This window comes from Merops nubicus, unplaced genomic scaffold (assembly GCF_000691845.1).
Source record: "Merops nubicus isolate BGI_N331 unplaced genomic scaffold, ASM69184v1 scaffold1760, whole genome shotgun sequence".
NCBI classification, from domain to species: Eukaryota; Metazoa; Chordata; class Aves; order Coraciiformes; family Meropidae; genus Merops; species Merops nubicus.
Genome location: NW_008581928.1, coordinates 8,172 through 30,105, shown reverse-complemented (window position 1 = coordinate 30,105; position 21,934 = coordinate 8,172). Strand labels below are relative to the sequence as shown.

At 41.5% G+C, this 21,934-nt stretch overlaps 1 protein-coding gene across 1 annotated transcript; it reads right to left on the bottom strand.

Annotated features, from left to right (window-relative positions):
* Window positions 1–652: 652 nt before the first annotated feature.
* On the bottom strand, window positions 653–20,577 carry GLB1 (galactosidase, beta 1). Its single transcript, XM_008935889.1, has 16 exons — window positions 20,569–20,577; window positions 19,403–19,569; window positions 15,409–15,559; window positions 15,049–15,109; window positions 14,394–14,488; window positions 13,537–13,717; window positions 12,629–12,687; window positions 11,633–11,754; window positions 11,488–11,528; window positions 10,924–11,036; window positions 9,729–9,803; window positions 7,474–7,563; window positions 5,775–5,888; window positions 4,633–4,764; window positions 3,227–3,466; window positions 653–913 (listed from the first exon to the last, which is right to left on the bottom strand). Exons 1-16 carry the CDS (start codon window positions 20,575–20,577, stop codon window positions 653–655), a joined length of 1,911 nt encoding a protein of 636 aa, XP_008934137.1.
* Between the last annotated feature and the right edge of the window lie 1,357 nt (window positions 20,578–21,934).

Genomic DNA, 21,934 nt, shown 5'->3' with positions numbered 1-21,934 from the left:
TTCCTGCTGTTTGAACCAGCTTACATCTGAGTGTTCTCTTCCATGATTCTTCTCACTGCTCCTATAAGAAACCAACTGACATTTTTCCAAGGTCACTTGCATGGAGGTGGAAAAAGAACCCAAGGAGGTCCACCAATGCTGGCAGTGAATCTGTTCAGACTGCAGTGACATTGATACTAACCAGGTGATAAAATCAGCTGCAAGTGTCTCAGTCTGCTGGCACCTCAGACCTACCAGACTACATGAGTAAAAGCAGCAAGCCAGCTAGACTGCACATCCCTTCTCTAGGCTCCTCTCCAGTTGCAAAAGACAGTAAAAAAAAGTGTCAGAAGGTTCCTGTAATGTCAACAGCTTCCAAGGACTACATTTTACTGGACTGATTTGGAATGTTATCTCCCAGTTGAGTTCAGCATCACAGTCCAAGAGGAATTTTAAAACGACAACTTTTACTTTTTAAAGACATTTTCAGTAATTTATTCTGGCAGATTAAAAACAAAACCAAACCAACCAAATGTCCTTAAAGAATTTTAAAAGTTGCCTCAGCTGAACAACTTGCTGATTAACAGAGTCTTTGAAAAAAAAAAAAAGGGAAGTATGGTTTGAGGGAAAGGGAAGCAAAGTAGGGGGGGAAGATAAGGAAATACTCAAACCATTATAGATGGCTCAGCCACGTGTCTCTAACAAAGAGCTGGGCTGCAGCATTTTCATACAGTGTGGTTGCATTGATATTAGGTGTGTCTACAAATTCTATCTCACACGCCTGGGTGCTGCAGGGAGAACCCTCCAGCTCCAGCACTGTTATGTTGTTGGGCACTGAGGAAACAAGGATGTTCTGTGGGACAAAAAGGGTCAGCTGAGGACCACGGGCTGGCCAGTAGCGACCCAGATTGAAGCCATTGATCCAAATTTGCCCCTGGTAAGAGAGAAAGAAAAAAAAAAGAGCATTTTAATAATTGGACAGATTGAATGACAAAACAGCTTTAGGTGTAGCACTCTTGGCATGGTAACTGAATTTCCTCCACCTTTCAGTTTGATGGAACATGAAGATAGAAAACACGTTCGAGAAAATGCTGAGGACAGTCAAGAGAACCTAAACTTCTCAGAGAGTTAAAACTATCATTAATATTTAAGAAGAAAACAGTCAAATGCTGCAGTAACCCTGACAATACTCATGAAAACAGAATTTCAAGGAGTACATACAGCAAATTTGGACTAATAATTAGTTTTACACCTCCCAAGTATCCTTTCATCATCAGACAAGAGAACTGGACGGGAACAGATAACTGCATTTGTATTTTCCCCTCTATGCTTTGGCCTTTGGGGATCAGAATGTAGATATAAAGTCACTCATGGCATTGATATACACTGATAAAAATAATAAAATAGCCTGAATTAAGTAAGGACTTTTACTGCTCTCTGATTTTTAAAGTTGTCAGGGAAAGCTGAAATCAGAATAATACTTTTCAAGCATCTACAGAAGCACAATTGTCCTATAATAAATATGGCTTTTCAAGCTGCTTCAGAGGTATTTTTCTTGTGTTTTCTTTTTCAACTACTTATGAAAACTAATGTTATGAACCTCACAAGGCATGTTTTCTATGGAGTTGGTGCATCTGCAAACACAGGTGAGCTATTTCAGCTCTGTATCCACTTCCGTGGTATAAGATCCTATCTGACACAGTTCTGCCAAGGTGCTAATAAATTATGACCTCAAACATTTTTTTTGTTACAACCTTTTTTTTTTTTTTTAAATCGAGTTTATCTTGCTTTGTGGCTTGTTGTTGCTGCATTAAGAGGAAAGAGAAGAGCTCACTACTCTGCTTCTGTAGTAGTTTTAGAAGAAAATGTGGCATTAATGCAAAGCTCCGCACGCACGAGATCATGGAATCCTTCTGGTTGGAAAAGACCTTCAAGATGAAGTCCAGTTGGTAGCCCAGCACTGCCAGGTGACCACCAAACCATCTCCCTAATGGTGAAGGATAAATGAGGGAGTGCACCCACCACAGAGTGACTGTGGGAAGTGGGAGTTTGTTAGGAATCAACAGAATTCAAGTTCTCATGCAGGAGATATAACCAGAGAGGTCTTTCTTCCTGACCTTCATCAGCTGCTGGTTTTAACTCATATTTCCAGTAAAGCTATGAACTTAAATTTCTCAATGCCAAGCTGTCCTTATTAAGCTTGCAGTTTCTAAAGCCTGCACACTCAGGAATTTGTAAGCCCTAAACCAGCAAATCATAACACTTTATAAACACTCAATAAACATGCCCTAGACAGACTAAAGAAGGGGGGATCTCTCTCCGCAGCAACAAGATTGCCTTTAAGAGGGTCAGTGACCACAACCCAAAATTCCACAGAAATCAACAACAGTCCTGAGCCCAAATCCTCTTTTCAGTTGAAGAAAAAAAAAGAAGTTTGTTAAATCTAACCATACTTTCAGGGGCATGTACCAGTAAAGGCATCACGCTTCCTCAAGCGAGGTGGGCAAAGGGCTATTCTGGGATTTTAGGCAGTGATTGTGTAAGACATGCACATATATAGGAACAGGGACTAAGTCAGACTTCCTCAGAGCCAGCAACACTGAGTGCCTGCAATGAATCAGTCTTCTCCAGGACAGAAAGCACTTGAGCCAGTACAATGCTGCAGATAAATCCCCAGCAGCTCCTACAGCACCAGCAGTTGGGTCCAACACTCTGTGCTTTCTAACAGGACCCATAGTTCTTCACACAGCACCACAACTGTGTTCTTAGTCACTTTTAATCACTTAATATAACCAGAAAAGTGTCCTGTAGCATCTCACTTTCTCCAGAATAAAAATGGGAGTTTATCTCAAGCCATGTTTTCACTCACTCCCTGCAAAAAGCTCTTTCTGCTCCACATCTTAAGACAAAAAAAAACCCAAACAAACAACTAAATTCCACTTTTCTGAATGGCCTGACAGTTTGTGTTTCTCACTGTTGAAAAACTAGGTTGTTTGGGTTCTTTTTGTGAGGTTCTACTTTCTAGCATCAATACCATGTACCTTTTGAATATGTGTTTCCCTTCTCTTAATGGTTCACCTCCAGATTTAAAGCAAGGAATCCATTTCCTGGTCATTTAAACATATTTGAGACACCCCAACACTACAACTAATTTTTACCCATGCATGAGAGATGAACTTCAATTTTCTATAGAAGTTTCAGGATGTTTCTGAGTGGACTTCAAGTTTTTACAGGAAAAACTTTGTACCTTTGTCCAGCCAGGAAAACTGACGTAGGTGTCTTGAGGCAAGTCTGGAATCCCTTCAGGAATTGAAAGTGTCCCAATGTAAAAAGCAGGTGCTTCATAGCCCAGTGGATTGTCCACAGATCTCTCTGGTTCCTCAAGGTAACCATTAATGCCATGCTTCACTGCTCCATCTATGTCTAGAGGATAGATTTCCCATTCAACAAGGATATCTTCACCAAGAGTTAAATTTGAAACTAGACCCTAGTAAAAACAAACCCAAAATATAATTAGCTGCATGTTATTTGGCTGCAACTATAAATCAGTCAGGAATAAACACTGAAATCCAAGCACTTGTAACAACTGCCAGGCTGTGTATGAAAATGAGCAAGCTTCTGGTTTTCACCAAGTGATAAGCTCTGCTTATGAATAAAGGGTTTCATTTATTCTACATGAAAGATCTGTTCCTCTTCAAACTTTTGAACTCCCACTGATATCCCAGTTTTATTTTCAAACATTTTTCCCCTAACTGTGAAAATTGGTTTTGCTTCAACGTGCACGATTCCAAAACTCAAGACTTAATAAAGAGCAGCAGATAAACTGCTAAATATCACAAGTGTGAGATACCATCAAGAGATTTGGTAACACTGACTCACTAACCAAAGATATTAACCTGCACAATCGCAGAGAAAGCTGTATTTACTTCCCACAAACAGTCTGCAGCCAACACACCATATCACAGAAATCAAGGCACATGCTTTGTGACCTTGATTCAATGAAATGCTTTAAGTTTACAGTCAGATCCAAGCTCTTGGAGCCTGGTTTAATCTCCACAGAACCACACGTGCAGTACAGCAGGGTATTCACACAATGAAGGCAAAAGCAAAGCAAGGTGGTGGTAGGGAGATGTTTCTAAGATTTGCTCTTATTTCTCATTATCCTACTCTGTTTAATTGGCTTAATTAAACTTAAGCTTGGGTGGACACCTGACATCCAGTCAGGTTTATCCCACCACAGTATAAATATACACACACAAACACAATCCCAGGCTTCACAAGCCTCAAAGTACAACCAAGATTTAGACCAATTTCCAACCCCTTTTTAGTTTACCCAAACAGCTTTGCACATTTTTAGATGTGAGCTACAGGCTCAACTCAACATGAAAGTCTTGTGGGCAACACTTTGGCCAACAACAGAAGGGAACCAACAAAAAAAATTTAAAAGACATTTGTCAGTTTATAATTTCACATTTGTTTCAGTGACATTTATATTTTGAGATGAAGTTACAGCTGTGCAATCCTGATCTTTATTCTCTAACCCACTGCTTTTCTTTTTAAGCTGTGGAAAACAGGAATAGCAACTACAGTCCAGTAGTTTTGGATTTCACTTACCTTTTAATTACCTTAATTTACTCAATGGATTTTACTCACCTTAAAGTCATTGTTGTATCTACCAAAGTTGACTCTGCCCATATTCTCTACCAAGATGTCCAGATTTGCTCCAGCCTTCCCAGTTATATTTATCATCAGGGTTTTTTCCCTTTCAAGAACACCTTGAGGAACCTATATCAATTACAGCAAGAGGAAGAAAACCAACAAAACTCTGTTATTTGTCTCTTCAACTTGCATGAAGAAAAGAAAGAGGACAAAGGAAACAAAGAAAGTAAAAAATCCTAATTTTCTTTTCCTCCTCTTGCATGTGAGCACACACAAAAAGCTGCTATGTCAATATTCACATAGCAGTACATCAGCTGGATGTGCTCCTAGGCAGCATTAGTCTGACACCACTTCTTTCCTAGCTCCTTTTTAAAAAAGGTTTTTAGCAGTTTTTTTAAGGAAAAGATTTTTTGCAATATCAGTAAAAGGGGCTTCATCTCCCAGTTAAGCTCACATCACTATTTCACTTTATTCCCATAGCCTAAGAATAGCTTGAGCTAGACACAAAGGTGCTGATAGTCAGCACAGGTCAAAGGTTAATTTAAAAATAGGCTATCAAAGTAAGACAATTGATACCAATTCTCATTAAGCAGGAATAAAACCCAGCTGAAGGGAAGAAAGGTAAAGTTTACACTGTAGTAAGCTTTTTTTTTTTTAAAAAAACCCTTGTGGTCAGCAGCCAGTTTCATAAGGTAAGACACAGGTTCAAGGCTTCCACTCCCAACCACCCTCAAGGGGAAAAAAAAAAGCAGAAGAATAAAGAAAATTAAAATATTTATGGAATTAGTGCAGAAAGCCACCAGGCATATATCAGTAATTTTTTGAACCTGCAAGTAAATCCTCCTTCTAGGTTTTGTTTTTTTCACTAACATCATGAATCTGTATCAACATTCAAATAGCCCCAAAATGGAAATAATTACATTTCCCTTAGAAATAACAGTCCTGAACTATGAAAATGAACATTGAGTACGAATCGACTGTGTCCTTCCTCACTTCCTTCATCTCATTTAATAAGATTATTTAGTAAAATTGCTTTGATAAGGTGGAGAAAGGAGGAAAAACAAAAGGTAGAGTGTATCCATGAGTTTTGTGAGGGCCACGGGTGGCTGAAATGAGTCTCAGCAAACAATGTTTACCCCATCAACGGAGACGTAGGCTCGGTCGTGGACTCCATTGAAGGGTGCAGACAGTTGTGTTGGCTCAGTACAGTTTTTTGGAAGCGTGGTTCTGTACAGCACAAACCCAAAATACTAAGAAAAGAGAGGAAAAACCCAAACAGGTTAACAAACCAAGTAATCCCATGGCTTCAACGGAGGTCATGAATTAGCAAGGTCCCTCATTCCTGCCTACACGCTGTAACTTTCATTCACTTCAGATAAGATCTATCACAGATACCAGCCTGAGATTAGTGTTCACTTTGACCTTTAAGTAATGGGTGTAAATTCCTCAGAGTTTCCATTTTTAAATGAATCATCAGAACGTTTCTTTAACTAAAAGATAAGGGTCTTGGCTACGAATGCCTTCCCTCAATAAAAACAAATCTCTTAATAAAGACCAACAGTATTATTTCTTCATTAAAATCAAAAGATAGCTGGAAAATCCCTTCCACGTTCTTCATAACTGACTTTATACAAGCCTGAAAGTGAACTTGTCACCCATTGCCCATAAACTGACATAATCAAGTTGATATTATCTATTTTAAAAACTACCTGATTTACATCAGGAACATTGTGGAATAGTTTTCACTAAGTTACCCATCAGAAAAGAAAATAAGTCATGGTCATTAGCTTTGTTCTCATCACAAAGTGAAACAGATTAAAAATAAGTGAAAAAAAAAACCATCATCTCTTTCAGTCATTGGCCAAAAAAACATTTATCTTCTAGACTTGGATTAGAACATAACACTGGCAGGAAGAAGTGAGAATAAACCACTTCCATTCTGCTATAATTATTATATTTGCATTACATTCACAACAAGGTGCCCAGAAAAAGGAGGTGGGGGTGAGGGAGGGAAAGAAAAAAGCTGCTAGGAAGCTCTGCTGCCTGCCCTCTCCTCTCAAGAGTTTTCCTAAGCAGAGTACAAAAGGTGGGAAGGTCAGAGGATGAGAGAGAGAAAAGCCTACTAGAAATTATCTCCAGCCACAACATACTACCTACAGTTTCTCTCACACCTCTGTAGTAGTGGCTTGGGAAGGAAAAAATCTGAGCTTTGAACTCCTACTTGATTAATGTCATATCTCAGGCATCTTCTGAGCTGCTCCCTGTTGCTTATCTCTCCTCCTCCAGCTGCTACCTCTCTGAGTAGTTTATTTTAGCTGAAGGTAATTAGTCCAGTCTCTGCTAAATTCAGCACAGAAGTGATCTAGGAGCTCTGTGCTCTGGAAAAAGAGCCCCTCAGCAGCAAGGGAAAGGATCTTTGACTGTGAGGGGAGATAAGGAAAGTCACCAAAATGGACAGGGAAACCAATGCAGACTGACAGAGAAGGAACACAGGGGAGAGGGGAGAGTCTCAGGCACTCTGCTTACTCTGACAGCAGGTGGGGAGAGGCAAAGAAAAAACAGGATAAGGAAGGTGAATAGTGAAGAAAAAAGGAGGATAAAAAAAGCCTCAAAATTGATATTTCAGAGAGGAGAGAGAGATAAAGAAACAGCACTGAAATGGAAAGAGAAAAGCTCCAGTGCAAAACTAGAATACAGGAAGGTCTCCAATGCAAAAATCCTGGATGCTTTCACTGTTACTTTGGTGTTGAGATAAGGTTTAAGATATTGGACACGGGAGGGTTGTTCAAATAAACTTTACAAGATCACTGCAAGTAATAGTGAAGGAATCCTCACCTGCTTTAGCTGAACAAAGGTTAATGGGTAAGTGCTTTTCACTGGTCCAGCAGATGACAGCCTGTTCAGAACCTCCACCACAGTGCCCACCTGCAGCATGAAAAACAGCAGACATTGGAGGGTCAGGGAATTTATTATTTAATGAGAACTAAGCCAGGAGTTTCTCACAAAAGTTCTATGAACAAACACGACGACTCTGGACAATTAATACAAACCAACTATATAATTTATTGGCTCAATTATATTTACAATCAAGCTAGGGAAAATGCCTCTGGTTGCCAGTGAGTTACTCTGGAATTGTTCTGAGCTAAGCAGGGATACAATTTGGTCCCATCAAGAGTCAGCAAGATGAATTTATCCTATTTAGTCTTAAGTTACTTTAGAAACCATACAACAAAATGCATTGGGCCTGGTCCCAGCAGGGGCTTCAGAGAGTTGGGAGGACAGCTTTGGCTAGGGTGGTACAGAACCTCTGAGGTTTGATATTCATTCTGTGTTGCAGGGTAACCTAGCAGAGGAGTATAAACTGCTGCTGAAGTTAAGCAGTGGCTTTACAGAGCAAAAAGCAGCTTTCTTCCCACAAAAACAGTTCTAGAAGCTTTCAGTGCAGATGGCAGCGACAGGAACCTGACTCCTGGCAGCTCAGACATGCCTAAAACTGATGGGTGGAGAGTGAAACACCTTCTCTCAAAGAAGCAGGAGGTGTAGAAGGTGAGAAGGTGCAGAAGCAAGGCTCCCAGCGTGACAGCCAGGTCAAAGCTCTGACATTTGAGCAAGTTTAACCCTCTGACTCCTCCTTTGTAAGGCGGGTGTCTGGGCCAGGCATCCTGCAGCATTCATTTCTGGAAGGCATGACAAAGAAAGTTCATTGTTCTGGTGAAAATGGAGAGCCCTGAGAGCCACAACCACTGATAAGATGGGAATAGTCAAAATCTGATTGCCAAGGTCCCAAACACTGTCAACCTGTGTTAGCAGAAGTGGTGGGTGTACTGATAGTGGTATATAATTAGTCACTACCAAAGAAAAGAGGAGGTTCAGTGAAACCTCGCCTGGCAACCCCTGTCCTAAAAGGTCTGGAGATACTCAAATGATGTTGAAAACAGTAAAGAAATGTTTCAGCTTTACTGGTGAATCACTTTTATACAAGTACTTCTGCCCACCACTTGAGTGGGAGGACTCAAAAACATCTGTGAAACCTTCTCACTGGCAAATATTGCAATGCTGCAGTGCATGACAGATCAGACATCACTGCCTGCAAAGGAGGCTGCCCAATTAAAAATATAAAGTATAAAATGAAAGCATTGTGAATACCAGCATCCAGGAGACCACCTGCAGTAATCCTCCACCTCAAAACAACCTGTTTGTGCCCAGCAGAATGAATATAGCCATGCTGATACCTGTTGTCTCTTCCATCCACCCTTACACCATCCTCTACACCTACTGCAGGAGCCTAATTCTCAACAGCTACTTGAAATGAGGCTGGAGTGATGTGGGGGTCGGGCTCTTCTCCCAAGGAGAAGAGGAAATGGCCTCAAGTTGCCCCAGGGGAGGTTGAGGTTGTCCCTGAGGAACAATTTCTTGCCCTGGAGGGTTGCCCAGGGCTGTGCCAGGCTGCCCAGGGCAGTGGTGGAGTCCCCACCCCTGGAGGGGTTTCCAAGCTGTGGAGATGTGGTGTGAGGGACATTTTTTAGTGGTGGACTTGGCAGTGCTGGGGGACTGGTTGGACTTGATCTTAAAGGTCTCTTCCAACAAAAGGAAAAAAGGAAAAGGTCTCTTCTAGTTGTCTTCTCAAAACAACTAGAAGTATTTAAGAGGTATGTATATCCTGCCTGCTGCTTCTGCTCAAGAGGCATCAGCAGCTACAAACCCCCTCTTTGCTCATGGCTCTCATGCTTGTGCTCCCCCAGCTCCATTACCCATCCAGGAGTTCTCAGCCAACTAAATTCTGTTAATACATTAATTTCAGTTTAGTAATGACTTAATATATTAATTTCAGCTTAGTAAAACTGCATATTGTAAAAATTATTATCTTTTTATATCCAGATAACAGACATTTTCTCATTTTCCACCACAGGCACGATTCCCAGCTCCCAGTCTCTGTTCCCTCCTTCCTAAAAGTTTGCTTTCAGGGCTTTCCTCTCTCTTTTGTAGGATCTCTAGAGACTGTTGTGATACCCTCATAAACCTTTTTTTGGCAAAAAGCAGCCCCAGAGCACTGTGGAAAGGCACATAGCATATTACAGCTGAGAATTTACCTTCTCCAAGCGAACTCTCCCGTATGCAAATTTGGGTGTTGTTGGAGGGATGAGACCTTCTGGTAACTGTTTATACTAGAAAAGGAAGGAAGAGGAAAAAAAAAAAACAACAACAAACACAGGAAGCTTGCATACAAACAGGCTTTAATTAATTCTCACTTTCTACTTCACAGCTTACAAAAGCAGAACTTTGGCTGCCAGTAGATAATCTCTCTGCACTGAAGCGTTACAGCTAGTCCAAGATGAAGGGTTTTGTAAAAGGCAAACATGTGACTTGATCACAGATTGTAAACAATTTTTAATAACTATTCAACGTGAGGCAACAGTAAAAAGCACAGTCAGTGCCCTTGGAGCCCTCCTGTGGCTAGAATTTGCTTTACTGTCTTATTTTGTTATTTATATTCCCAGTAACAAGTCCACGTCTTCCACTCTGCACTTGAAAATAATCAAGATATTCAGGCTTAAAAGACAAAAAACAACTCTAGTCACCCAACAGAAGTCATAAGTATGAAATTTCAGTCCAAGTAGTAAAAATTAGAGAAAGCTGTCAGCAACTGAAAGACTGAAGCCTTTCCTCTTTATTACATTTATTAATTGAAGGCAGCAGTAAAGGGAGATGAGAATGTCTTGGCCTTGTAGCACAGCTAACATCTTGTCATCAGTTGCAGGCAGCTTAAATTTTTTTCATCAGCCTCACCTCAATCTGCAACTGAGTAGAGAGATTGTTATGGGTTTAGAACCCACAGCAAAGGCAGGAAAACTTCACTGAGATCCTATGGATATGGGAGCTAAGAGACAAAGAAACCACACCAAAAAAAAGCTGTATCATGACCCAACACACCTTAGGTCATACTGAACACTTCAGATCTTATCAAGGTTCTCTCACTGCACTAGAACACTACTTACAATTCAGATAGGGATCTTGCCTTGAAGAAAACAACTTAAAAACAGGAAGTTTGGGAATTTCTATGGTGAGAAAAGCTGTATCAGGAGAGGAGGACCCCCTTGAAAGGCTATCAAAATTATCCCATTGATGGAAAGCTTAGGGATAATGGAGAAATTGAAGAAAATGATCCACAGTAGACCTTCCACAAGCACAGAGGAGAAGCCCCACAGGTTGTCTTACCAACCCAAGAGCAAGAGAGTCTGCAGTACACCAGGAGTGTTGCAAAGAACCATTCTAAAGGACACTCACCATACCAATGACTTCCCTCAAGGCAAAGTATTTTTCTGTCAGATCTCCCGCTTCACTCAGTGGAGCATCGTAGTCATAACTAGTGGGCTGTGGCATATAGGGCATGTTAGCACCTAAGGGAAAAAAAAGCAATGAAAACTGGAAGAGTTGCTTTCTTTCCAAAAGTATCAACATTCAGAATTCTCTCTCATCACAGCCAGACTCTGCTACATTTAGATTCAATGTAGGCCTTGAGATTTGGCCTCAACTGCTCCTGCTGGAGGACAATGTCCTTCTGAACTCCATTCCTCACTAGTCTGTTATACTTTTCAGGAATACTCTGAACAGAAATACATTTACCCATGTTTCAACTGCTTCCCAGGACTGAGTGAAGCAGAAGTGGCCTCTGCAAAGATAAAGGCCACGTGGGTTTAGGACAACATGCTGACAACAGACAACAGCTAGTGCAGTCATCTTTTGTCATGTGAAAGCAGATGTAGCTTATTTTTTCACAGAATACATTACTTATATCTGATTCATAAACAGCTCCCTTATATCATTAGTATTGTTGAAATAATTTCTTACCATTCCAATAGCCAAAGTTAGTCCCACCTATAAACATGTACCTAAAAAGCAAAAAAAAAGCCATTGACTTCAATCAAGTTTTGCTGAATTGGGGAAAAAAAAATAATCCCCTCCCCAAATGAACCCCTCCTGAGCACACACTTACAGGTTGACATTAGCACCACGTGCCAGGATTTCATTAAGTGTTTTAGCTATGGTTTCTGTAGGCACAACAGAGTGACGATGCCCCCAGTGATCCAACCAGCCAGTGTAGAACTCAGAATTAACCTGAGAGGACAAAGGGCAAAAGAGGAAGGGAAAACATGAAGAGGGAACAAAAACAGAATGCAATGTGATTTAAGGTTACTGACTAAGAGGGAAGGAAAAAAGGCACCTTGACTCATTCGAGCCATTTTTAGGCTGTTATAAATACAGCCAAGCATACACCAAGATCAGTTCTTTTCAGCAGATTAATGGTCAAAGAAATGAAATCAATTTTGAAAGAAATTCTTTTCAAAGAGTCCTTATAAAATTAAGTACCAAAAAGTAGAGATTTCCTTGGAACCTGTCAACACAAACATGTCTCAGATGCTTGGTATTCAAATAAACTATGAAACCCATCAGTTGACTGTAGAATAGCACACAGACTAGATGTAATTGGAAGTAAATCTTTCAGCTATTCAAAAGGTGTTCTGAACAATTTGATTGCACAGAGATAATCTTGGGTCTTCTCCATTGGTCAAAATGGCTTCCAGTGACCTCACATCCCATTATAGCTTGTATAAAACCTCCAAGGTAACTGAAAACAGGAAGCAACTTCTAACCTGCCCTTTTAATTTTGCTTAACCTCCACCCACACGTGTTCCTCACTAACTCTTCTAATCATACTGTTTCCACTGCTTTGCAAACATGTGTCTTAGGAAGGAAAAACACTCAAACAACATCAATACCTTTTGAGACTAAAATAGGATTTGCAGAAGAGCAGCTCATGTGGATCTGACAAAGAGACAGAAGCTCCTTTATGCAGTTTTTCTGACTGCCTTGGGAATGATATCTTTGTAAAAGTGTCTCTAAAACTGTCCAACACATGGTTGTCAACTCCTCTCTTATTAACCACTGCAAGGTGAGGAGCAAAACAGGGAAATGAAGTGAAAAGACATACCAAAGGGCCTGAAGGTTCACTGCTCCTCTGAGCTAAGAATGCTGCTGTGACGTTGCCACCTATAAGGAGATGGAAGTAAAATTGAATTGCTACATCCAGGACTTTCTCAGTCTTTAATTTCACTAAAAGAGATGTCTTGTCTGAGATGTCTCAGAACTGCTATGTGTACATATAAAGAAGTTTAAAATTTCAATCTGTTTATGAGAAAACAGATTCCTGCCAAGCCCACATCTTTGACTGCAGAGAGAATAACAGACAAAAAAAGGCCACATGTAAAACAATACAGAAAGCTCTAGCTTGGAATTTGTTTCTTGTGCCTTAAGCCTGTTTTGCCAAGTCCATGCAGGATATGAACGTTTACATCACTACCACTCCTATTAAAAGGCCAGTCTCTGAACATACCATGGTTACTCCACCATTCTTCAGGCCTATAACACAGCAAATTGTGGCACTATGCACATTTTGATGAGGATCTTCAGCAGTGATCTTTTTTCTCCCCAGTAACCACTGGTTTAAAAAGAAATTAACTACAAAAGCTGGATTCTGGGACAGAGAGAACATTAAAAAAAAAAAAAACAAGACAACAAAAAAAAATCCAACAAAAAAAAAATCCATGGAATCAGTGCCAATTATCACTGCTAATTTTTAAAAGATACGCACTAGGAGCAGTGTAAATTATTTATTTATGGTTTCATGATTGAGGAAGTGACTGATTCTCTAATGGGTACTTGTGGGTGATTCTGGTATGTGTAAGAGCATATCAAATACACACAAATGCCTATCACCAGATTGAAAGAAGATCTGCCAAGCAGTTATCACTCAGATCTGCCAAGCAGTTAAGTCACTTTGTCCCGCCGCAAACACACACACCCCAGAAGTTTTTTTGGTAACAAGCAGCAGTCTCCAACCTGGGGCAAAGTCCACTGTTGCATAAAGACCCTGAAGAGCTCCACACCTCAGGTGAAACTGGCTGGCACCATCAGTGGTGAAGAGCACCACCTCATCCCCCAGGTGCTGGCGGAAGAGCTTCAGGAGGGAACGCAGGTAGTCATAGTCGCAAGCGAAGTAGCTCCCATACTCATTCTCCACCTGCACAGCAAGAGCAGCTCACTAAAGCAGTGGCCAATTTCAGTCTGAGTCTGACACCAAAACTGGAGAGCTCAATGGAGAGCCATGAGCCAGCTCCCAAACAGAACAATGAAACTATAGAAGAGGTTGTGACACGACCAAAACTGCAGCCGCGTTCTCAGAACGTTTACCTGTCTGGATGGAGCTCAAGAGAGAAGCTACTCACCATGAATGCACATGTCCTGAAACATTTACAGCTTCAGTTAGATGCTCAGAACTCAAAAAAAATCTGTATTTTGAGGCTGGTTTTGTCACCAGCTTTTTGCTTATTCCATATTGCTTTTGCTTCTTCCTGCAGGTATCCTTATTGCTCTCTTGCCTGACAGAGGGTTTCAGGCAGTTGTAATGTATGTTGAATTTATGTGAGAATGGACATCAAACTCAGCTCTAAAAGCTCCAACAGTTTCCTCTACTGCTTTCTCTAATTGTGGGGAACACCTTTGACAGAGCAGACAAGGGCTCTATGAATTCTGGAGCCAGAGCATCCATTTCTTTAGGATAAGGGAGCTCATCAGAATCTTCCAGCTACCTGAAACTGTCAAGGAATATCTGCCATGACCACCCAAGACCCACAGAGTGTCTGCAAGAACAAGAAGCATTCATGCTGCTTGGGTTGGTTTGATTGCCAGGAAATTACCTGCACCATGATAATTGGACCTCCATTTTCATAGAGGTGAGGTCTCATCTTTGGCAGAAGGACACCCATCCATTTCTCTACTGCTGCCAGGTAATCTGCAATACACCAGTATAAATGTGTCACAACTGTTCTGCTTTTTCCCAGCTTTTGTTTTGAATTATATATGGGTAGTTTTTACCTTGTGTTCTAAATAGGTAAAGTGTAACAGGACAGCATTTAATGCAGTAACACATTGACCTCCTGTCTCATCTCAACCCTCCTTGTCTGGTCCATGACCAGGCAGCACATAATGCTGTCAGTAGCTCTGGAATTACATGGACACTGATCAGCCAGGAAGGATCCCCATGATGAGAGGCCAGTTGGCTGTTGCAAAACCAAGAAAGACTCAAGCTGAGAGCTATGTCTTTTCCTCAGTGGTGACCATGATTTCTCTCTGGGCACCAATTTTCATGGTTCTTGTCAATACCTTGAAAACTTTCTAGCCTCCTTTGTTGGTTCTATACACTTCTTGAATGCACACTTCTAATTGAAGGTACTGAGGATTTTACTCATGAAATAGCTTAAGCTGAAATATGAATTATCTAGCAATGGCCTCAAACAGCAAGTTGCCTTGCTGCCAAAGTGGATGTTTGCTAGTTCTTTTTGAAACCTCTACCTGAATCAGAAGACCTGAGCACAATGGATGTCTTCTCCAACAGCCATGCAGGAAGCCCTCCCTGAGAAGAGAAAGGCAATCACTTCAGTGACCATTTTTAGGAGTGATAAGAACTTAGCTTTGTATCAAAACATATACTGAAACCTGAAGATTGATTTTCTATGAGTAAGTAGTAATTCACAGTAAAAAAAAAATTCACAAAGTTTGTGTTATAAGAAGTCACTTAGGATGTATGGATTTTAATATCCTAAACCAAGAGTCCTGTCCAAGGACAGACCAACTATTTTTGTCTGCTTCAAGACAAGAACACATGCAGTAGCTTTACCCTAGAAATGAGATAACTGTTACAAAAGGCTGTACCATGTCCCATTCTGCACAGATGTAAGGTCCAGCTCTCAGGATAACCAGCAAACCAGTCTCGTTGGCAAGCTCCAGGAAATACTCTAGGTCTTTGTCACCAGAAAAATCATAGGTGCCTGGCTGAAGTTCGTGGTAGTTCCATGGCACATACCTATGAGGAGAGAAGATCACCTTCCATTAGCTGTGAAGAACTCTGAATAGCAACTGTTTCCACTACAGACTAAAAGATCTGTGATGCTGAACTGACCTTTAGATCACTAAAGTACACAAATAACTCCAGGGCATTTCTTCTGTGAAGTACTTCATGTTGCAGAAGGTGCTCAAATTAATACTGAAACAAGGTGTAGTACTCTGAAGTATGTCTGCAGGGGCCCTGGGCACACTGCTGGCTCATTTCAACCAAGTAATAAAGCTGCCAAACAAGCAGGTAACCACTTGGGAGAACACCTCTCTCCTAATTCCAGGACTTAGGTAACCACCTCATCACAGAACACCTCACAAAAGGTTAAAAAAAAATACACTTGGTTGCAAGATAAAGAAGCATGTTACCTATCAACTCCTAAAGTTTAGAGTTGTAGCTTCTGGCCCGTGCTGGACAACCAGGAGAGTTTTGGCATGGGACAGTACTAAGTGGCAGTTGTAGGTTAGACAGACATTAAGGTTAGGGCTGAGTACTGCCTGAGCAAGGATTCAAGCAAATGGGCAAACCCCATTCTTCCTGCATTCACCTTTTTGCACACAGGTTTGTAATCCCTCCAAGAGCACTACTGCCACTCCAGAGAGAGCCAGTTTGAGAAAAAACTTGTAAAACCAAAAAACTGTGCTTCGTGAAGCAAAGATCCTCTCAGGCAACACACTTCTTACTCTCTGGGTGGTTTATATGCTCTGGAGGGGAAGAAAATGCAGAAAACATTGTTTTCACTAAGCAGAAAACCCAGGAAGCCTCCCAGGAGAATGCTGCTGAAGTGGCCACGCTTATGGGCATGCACATGAACATCAAACACACAAATTATCATCTTTCAGCACCAGCAGTAGATAATATCACTACCTTAATGTGCAGGGTAATGCTCTGTAAAGCAAAGGTGGCTTTTTTTTAATAGTGTAAAATTAAATAGCTTTCATAAATAGAGCAGCATTTTATACATGCTGGTTAAACTATTTATGAGTCTGGAAAGAGGAAATTGTGCTTATTTTTTAATGAATAGATATTCTAACCAGCAGCTCTTTCTTAAAGGGGGTTCTTACAGGTTTACAGTTTTCTGCTTATTAAGTACAACAAATAAATGCTCAACAGTTCAACTTTTTATGAGCCTGTGAAGTAACTGCTGAGTCCTCCACGAAGCTTCTCCACGGATCTGTAAATCCTGTAAATATTTAGCCCCATCTAGTGGTTAATTGTTTATTTCTCCCACAACAACCAAAAAAAAACAACTCAGACTTTCCAGATGTCTTTGACAACATTCAATTCTAGCTGGCAGACAGTTCAGGAATGGACAACAAGGACAGTTACCAAAAAAAAACCCAACTCAAACTTTCCAGATGTCTTTGGCAACATTCACTTCTAGCTGGCAGAGAGATCAGGAATGGACAACAAGGACAGTTATCAGATGTCTCTGTGATCTACCTGCTGAGGCTGGCAGTGGAGCTCCTGCCTGCACCAGCACCTTCTGGAATGTCACACCAACCCCAACAGCAAATTTCAACCTGCTCTAGGGAAGGTTTAGCCCTTGATAGTTTAAGCTTTAATGTAAGCTCAAGCTTCTTGTCATCTGTTTTCTCATATTCTTAAGATATTAAGTTATTGTTTAAGATGTTTCCAGGGGCAGATGGTTCTATCCATATACTCAACTTCACCCATTGAAGAGTCTAAAAGAGCTGCTCACTCACTCATTAGCCAAATGATGCATCAAAGCACAGCAAGTCTTTTGGAAATGAGGCTGCAGAGAACAGGATGGAGAGCAGGTCTGGCTTGCTTTGACCACAAGGTATTTATGAGGACAACCCTGTAATCAAAGGATCCTGTTTCTCTTGAAGTGATAAGGCCCACGGGGAGCACCTTGGTTAAGAAGAAGGCAGGCTCCCACACTTCACATTATAGCAAGACCCTTCTCTGGCTCATAAGAAAAACCCCAAGCAGCAAAATCACAGTCTTCAGAGGTGGCCCTAAGGATGGGAAGCCAATGACCACCTTCTGCCAGAGGGTGTGGCAGTGCTGCTGCCCATTCCAGAACGACTTCACACAACTGGTATCTGTTTCTTGCTAATAATTTTACTGACCCTGGAAAGAGCAGGCAGAAGAAGAGAAAACAAACCCACAATTAAATAATCATCTAGACCAATCTCTATTTTTACCAAAATCATGCACAATCACAGCAGTTATTTGGGCTAACAGGAGAATATATTGCTTTATCTCAAATAATAGAGTGCAGTAAGGCTTGGCTAACTGCAGACTGTTGGATTGGGTTTTTTTTTTAGCACAGAGAAGGAGAGAGATCAGTGTTCAATGGGAAGATGCATGGATTTGATTCTTGTAGAAGAATCAAGGCACAGGGGTTCTTTCTGCTTATGACATGCACATTTGGGAGCTGTCTTTCACCATAGCAGAAAAAAAAAATCCAAAGGTAAGTAAAGATGGAGGAGAAAATTAAAGAACCCCAGTCTGCTTTCCAAAAAGAAAAGAAGGGTGTAAAAAACCTGTTCTCTGTCATCAGTGCTCCAGCAACACCACCTAAAGCCACAGGTCCCATAACCACAGGGCAACACTTGCTAGTTGAACTGTACCTTCTGTGCCAAAACAGAAACAACTCAGCTCTCCCAAGACCAACAGAGACCAGTTACACCAGCAACACAAGACAATCTCCAGTCAGTGCTGGGGAGAAGGAGAAAGAAAAGGACTGCCTCTAAGGACCAGGGATGCAGCAGAGACATGAGCAGGCAATTTCAAATTAAAAAGACTGCTTGAAAAGGCTGGAAATGAGCACAGGTCATGGAAGATATATGGGTGTTGGGAGAAGGAAAATACACCAGGGATGGAAGGGAAGTATGAGACACTGCAGATCAAAGGAGTCATAGGACCCATGCTGATCTTCAAGCCAGACAAGTGTAATTTTCAGGTCCATTTGAGATACTTTTATTGCAGCAAAAAAACATCACACAGGCAGTTCCAGCAACTCTGTCCTGAGCAAGTGTCACTTCACCCCATGGTTCTTCTGTGATGTGAGGGAATACAGAACTTGCTTCAGCAGAAAACAAAACCAACAACAACTCTCCTGCTGGGCAACCTCCTTTCAGGGAGCTGTCAGGAGTGAGAAGCTCTCCCCTCACCCTCCATCTCTTCTACTACTCCTCTTCCCTTGTCAAGGAAGCAGTGGCAAAAGAGTAAGCTACATTCTTTATTTTAATCTGTGCCTGACCTGTTGTAATAAGTACACAGCCAAGTAGGAAAGATTTGGTGCAGACAGCTGAAAGCTGTTCAAACTGTTGGCTCTTTTACTTAAAGAGCTGCACCTACTTCCCAACTCTTTTTCTCATTTTAAACACTCCTGTTGAAATAGCTTTAACTACTCCTGTGGCCTTTGCCAAGCAGGATTTCCAAGGCTTCAGGGAGATAGAAGCCATACAAGCCAGGCTGCATGAAAGAGGTTATTGTTCCCTCTCACCTCCTCTGCCCTTTGACCGGAGATGGCAACACCCACGGCAGGGCATGTACAACTCACCCCTAGTTGCCAAAGTTCACAGTCTGTTAATTTATTTCAGGTCATGTTTGGGTTGTGAAGCAAGAGGTGCTGCCTATCAGTAGGGAAGTGGCAGGTTAGCTATACCCTGCCCAGTTGTCCCAGTCTGTGCTGTCAGAGGTCATCCTATGCCACTTTTCTAGAGCTTTCTCACCTATTACCTAAAAACAAATAAACCAAGTCACAATGGCAGCATTCCACTTGACTACTCCCACGTCTCCCAGGGCTACAAAGCACTTGGAAAGTCAACAGCTACTCACGTTTGAATGGCATCAAGCCCTGCCATCTTCATCTTCACCAGACGGTCCTTCCAGTAAAAGCGGGGCACCCGGGAGTAGTGGATGCTGCCCGAGATGTAACGGAAGGGTCTCCCATCCTTCACAAAGCACCCACGGTCATAATCAATCCCAAAACTCCTCTGGGGTATCTACGTACCAAATAAACAATAAAATTAACAAAAAAAAACCCCAAAATATAACCATCTTCTGTCTTCAAAGCTGTGGAGAACGGTCTAAACGCATCTGGGGGTTGTCCGCAATGGAAGTGGCAGTGCTGGGTTAATGGTTGGAGTCAACCCTAGAGGTCTCTTCCAGTCAAAAGTTCTCTGATTTTAAGGTGTTAAAATAACTGATGGGGGAATGGCTCCACTAGCTTAGCCCAGCAGAGGACTGCAACACAACTGCCAACCCCTCAGCAAGGACAGGATTCACCACCACACCAGAAGGCGTTCTCCATTTTCAGGAGCACTTTGAAGGATTTGGTGCCATCTTTCTCCAGTGATGCAATTAGGAGTTGCTTAACACTCATGCAAATGAGAAGGAATTAATTAGGGGAGTTCTGGTGAAGGCCAATGCTTTGCACTCAGTGCTTCAACTTACTGAGCTGCTGAAGACACAACCCTTAACATCCCACTTCAAGTCTAGATGCAAACACCAGCTGGAAGGTTCTGAGAAATAAATACCACGTTCTAAATGCTCCAGGGCACCCAGCATCCATGCTTGAAAGCTTATCTTCTAGGAAGAAAGCTGATGTTCTGGTATCAAATCATTTGATAGAGCAGTCTGGCAAAGTGCATAAGTTTGTGTAAGTCACTAAAAATTAGTAATCTTTGGAGAAAGTCCTGCTTTGAAAACTTTTCCAGCTGAGCAGACCCAGAGCAGTCATGTTGAAAAAGCAGCAGGTAAGTGAAGAATAAGAATCTGTCCTTGCTAGCCCTAAGAAAAATACTTCTAAGAAAATTACTCCTCCAATGAACCTATGATCTTAGTAAAATTTAAACTATGACCAAGAGCAGTGCTTCTTTTGCTTGTCAAAACCAAGGGAAAACAGAAGACATCTTAAAGTGCCTGACCCAACGTCTTTAAAAACCTTTAACTTTTAATTTTCTTTCTGATTTCTGTTTTTCAAACAAGCCTTAACATCTTACATCTTCCATTTCCCACATATCTTTGGGATGCCTGTCATCAGTTTTGTCCTCCACACACCACTGAACAGTTGGTCTTCATGTTCTATGACTTTGAAATCAAAAAAAAAATCCCTCCAGTGGAAGATCAGCAGGGATTTATGAATTAAAACTACAAGCCAGTAAATGTAATCAGTTAGTTCTCCACACCTACCAGAAAATAAGTCAGAAGTCAACCAAACAAACCTGTTACACTAGTCCAAACAAAACACACCTTCCCATAGTGTCTATCAGAAGTTTGTTTTCAAGAACAATTTCTTGAAGAGCTGAGCCTTGGCCTGTCCCACATTGAGAATGGGGCTTAGCAATTAGGAAATGGATTACACAAAACAAAAGCAACAAAATTAGAAAGGCAAGAGAGATGTAGACCACCATAAAACCCCCAGGTGGCCCTCACTACATGAGAGCCATCCACCATCTGAAGAAATCTGCCCAAAGGTTGAGCATGGACCAGGAGCCCACACAATTTTGAAGAGCATTGCCATGAAAGCACATCTTTCTCCTCACTGTTGAACAATTTTGTTACAACAGTGTGTACAACCACAGGAAGAGTGGAGAGGGATGGAAAAAGTGAAATATAGCAGACAAGTGCTGAGACTCCTGGCCAACAACTGGACACAACTGCCAACCAAGAGCTCACAGAGCAACAAGGCAGCAAAAAAAAGGAGCCAGTGCAATGTGCCACAAGCCAAAAGGACCATGAGCACAAACTACTGGATAGGTTCCAAAGAACAACAACACACCCTCCTGCAAACCAGAGGACAGAACTGCTGAGTGAACGTGCCCACCCCTAGACTGACATACCCACTGAGATAATGCTCTACAAGCTTTTGAAGACTACAGACTCCAAGGAGGAGGAAGCCTACAGTGTTGTAGCTGTGATAAAGGCATTTCTGCTCAGAAGACCTACAAGCAAGTTGTGAAAAACATCTTAAATGCACATAGCAACCCAAACCACCCTGCCAACAGTGAAGAAGTGGAATTGTCTGTGTGGCAGACAGGTAACAACAAATGTGAGGAGGTACAGCCCTTGAGCTGGCAAGGAAAGAACTGCAAGGGACTGCTGAGCATTGCAGAGAAGCTTTTTCAGCCCTGATCCCACAAATACACAATAATTCTTAACATTACTTATAGAATTCCATGAAAGTTGGAAAAAATCTTGACTCCAAGGTCTCCACAAAATCAGGACCTGACAGAGCTCAGAAATGCTTTTTTTTTTTTTCCAGAGCAGTTGGCTGGTAATTTAATGATTGAGATTCTCTCTGAGAAATGGTGTTGTTGGGGTAACTCCAGCCTGTGAAACCTCCAAAAAAATTACCCCTACAGAGGA

Bases quoted from the DNA above. Each gene is read 5' to 3' on its own strand.
- GLB1 (XM_008935889.1), bottom strand. The intron at 11,037-11,487 runs GTAAGAAATTAT...TTTTTCCCTTAG, and splicing joins TAACTTTGGCTATTGGAATG to GTGCTAACATGCCCTATATG. The intron at 914-3,226 runs GTACAAAGTTTT...CTCTCTTACCAG, and splicing joins GTTTTCCTGGCTGGACAAAG to GGGCAAATTTGGATCAATGG.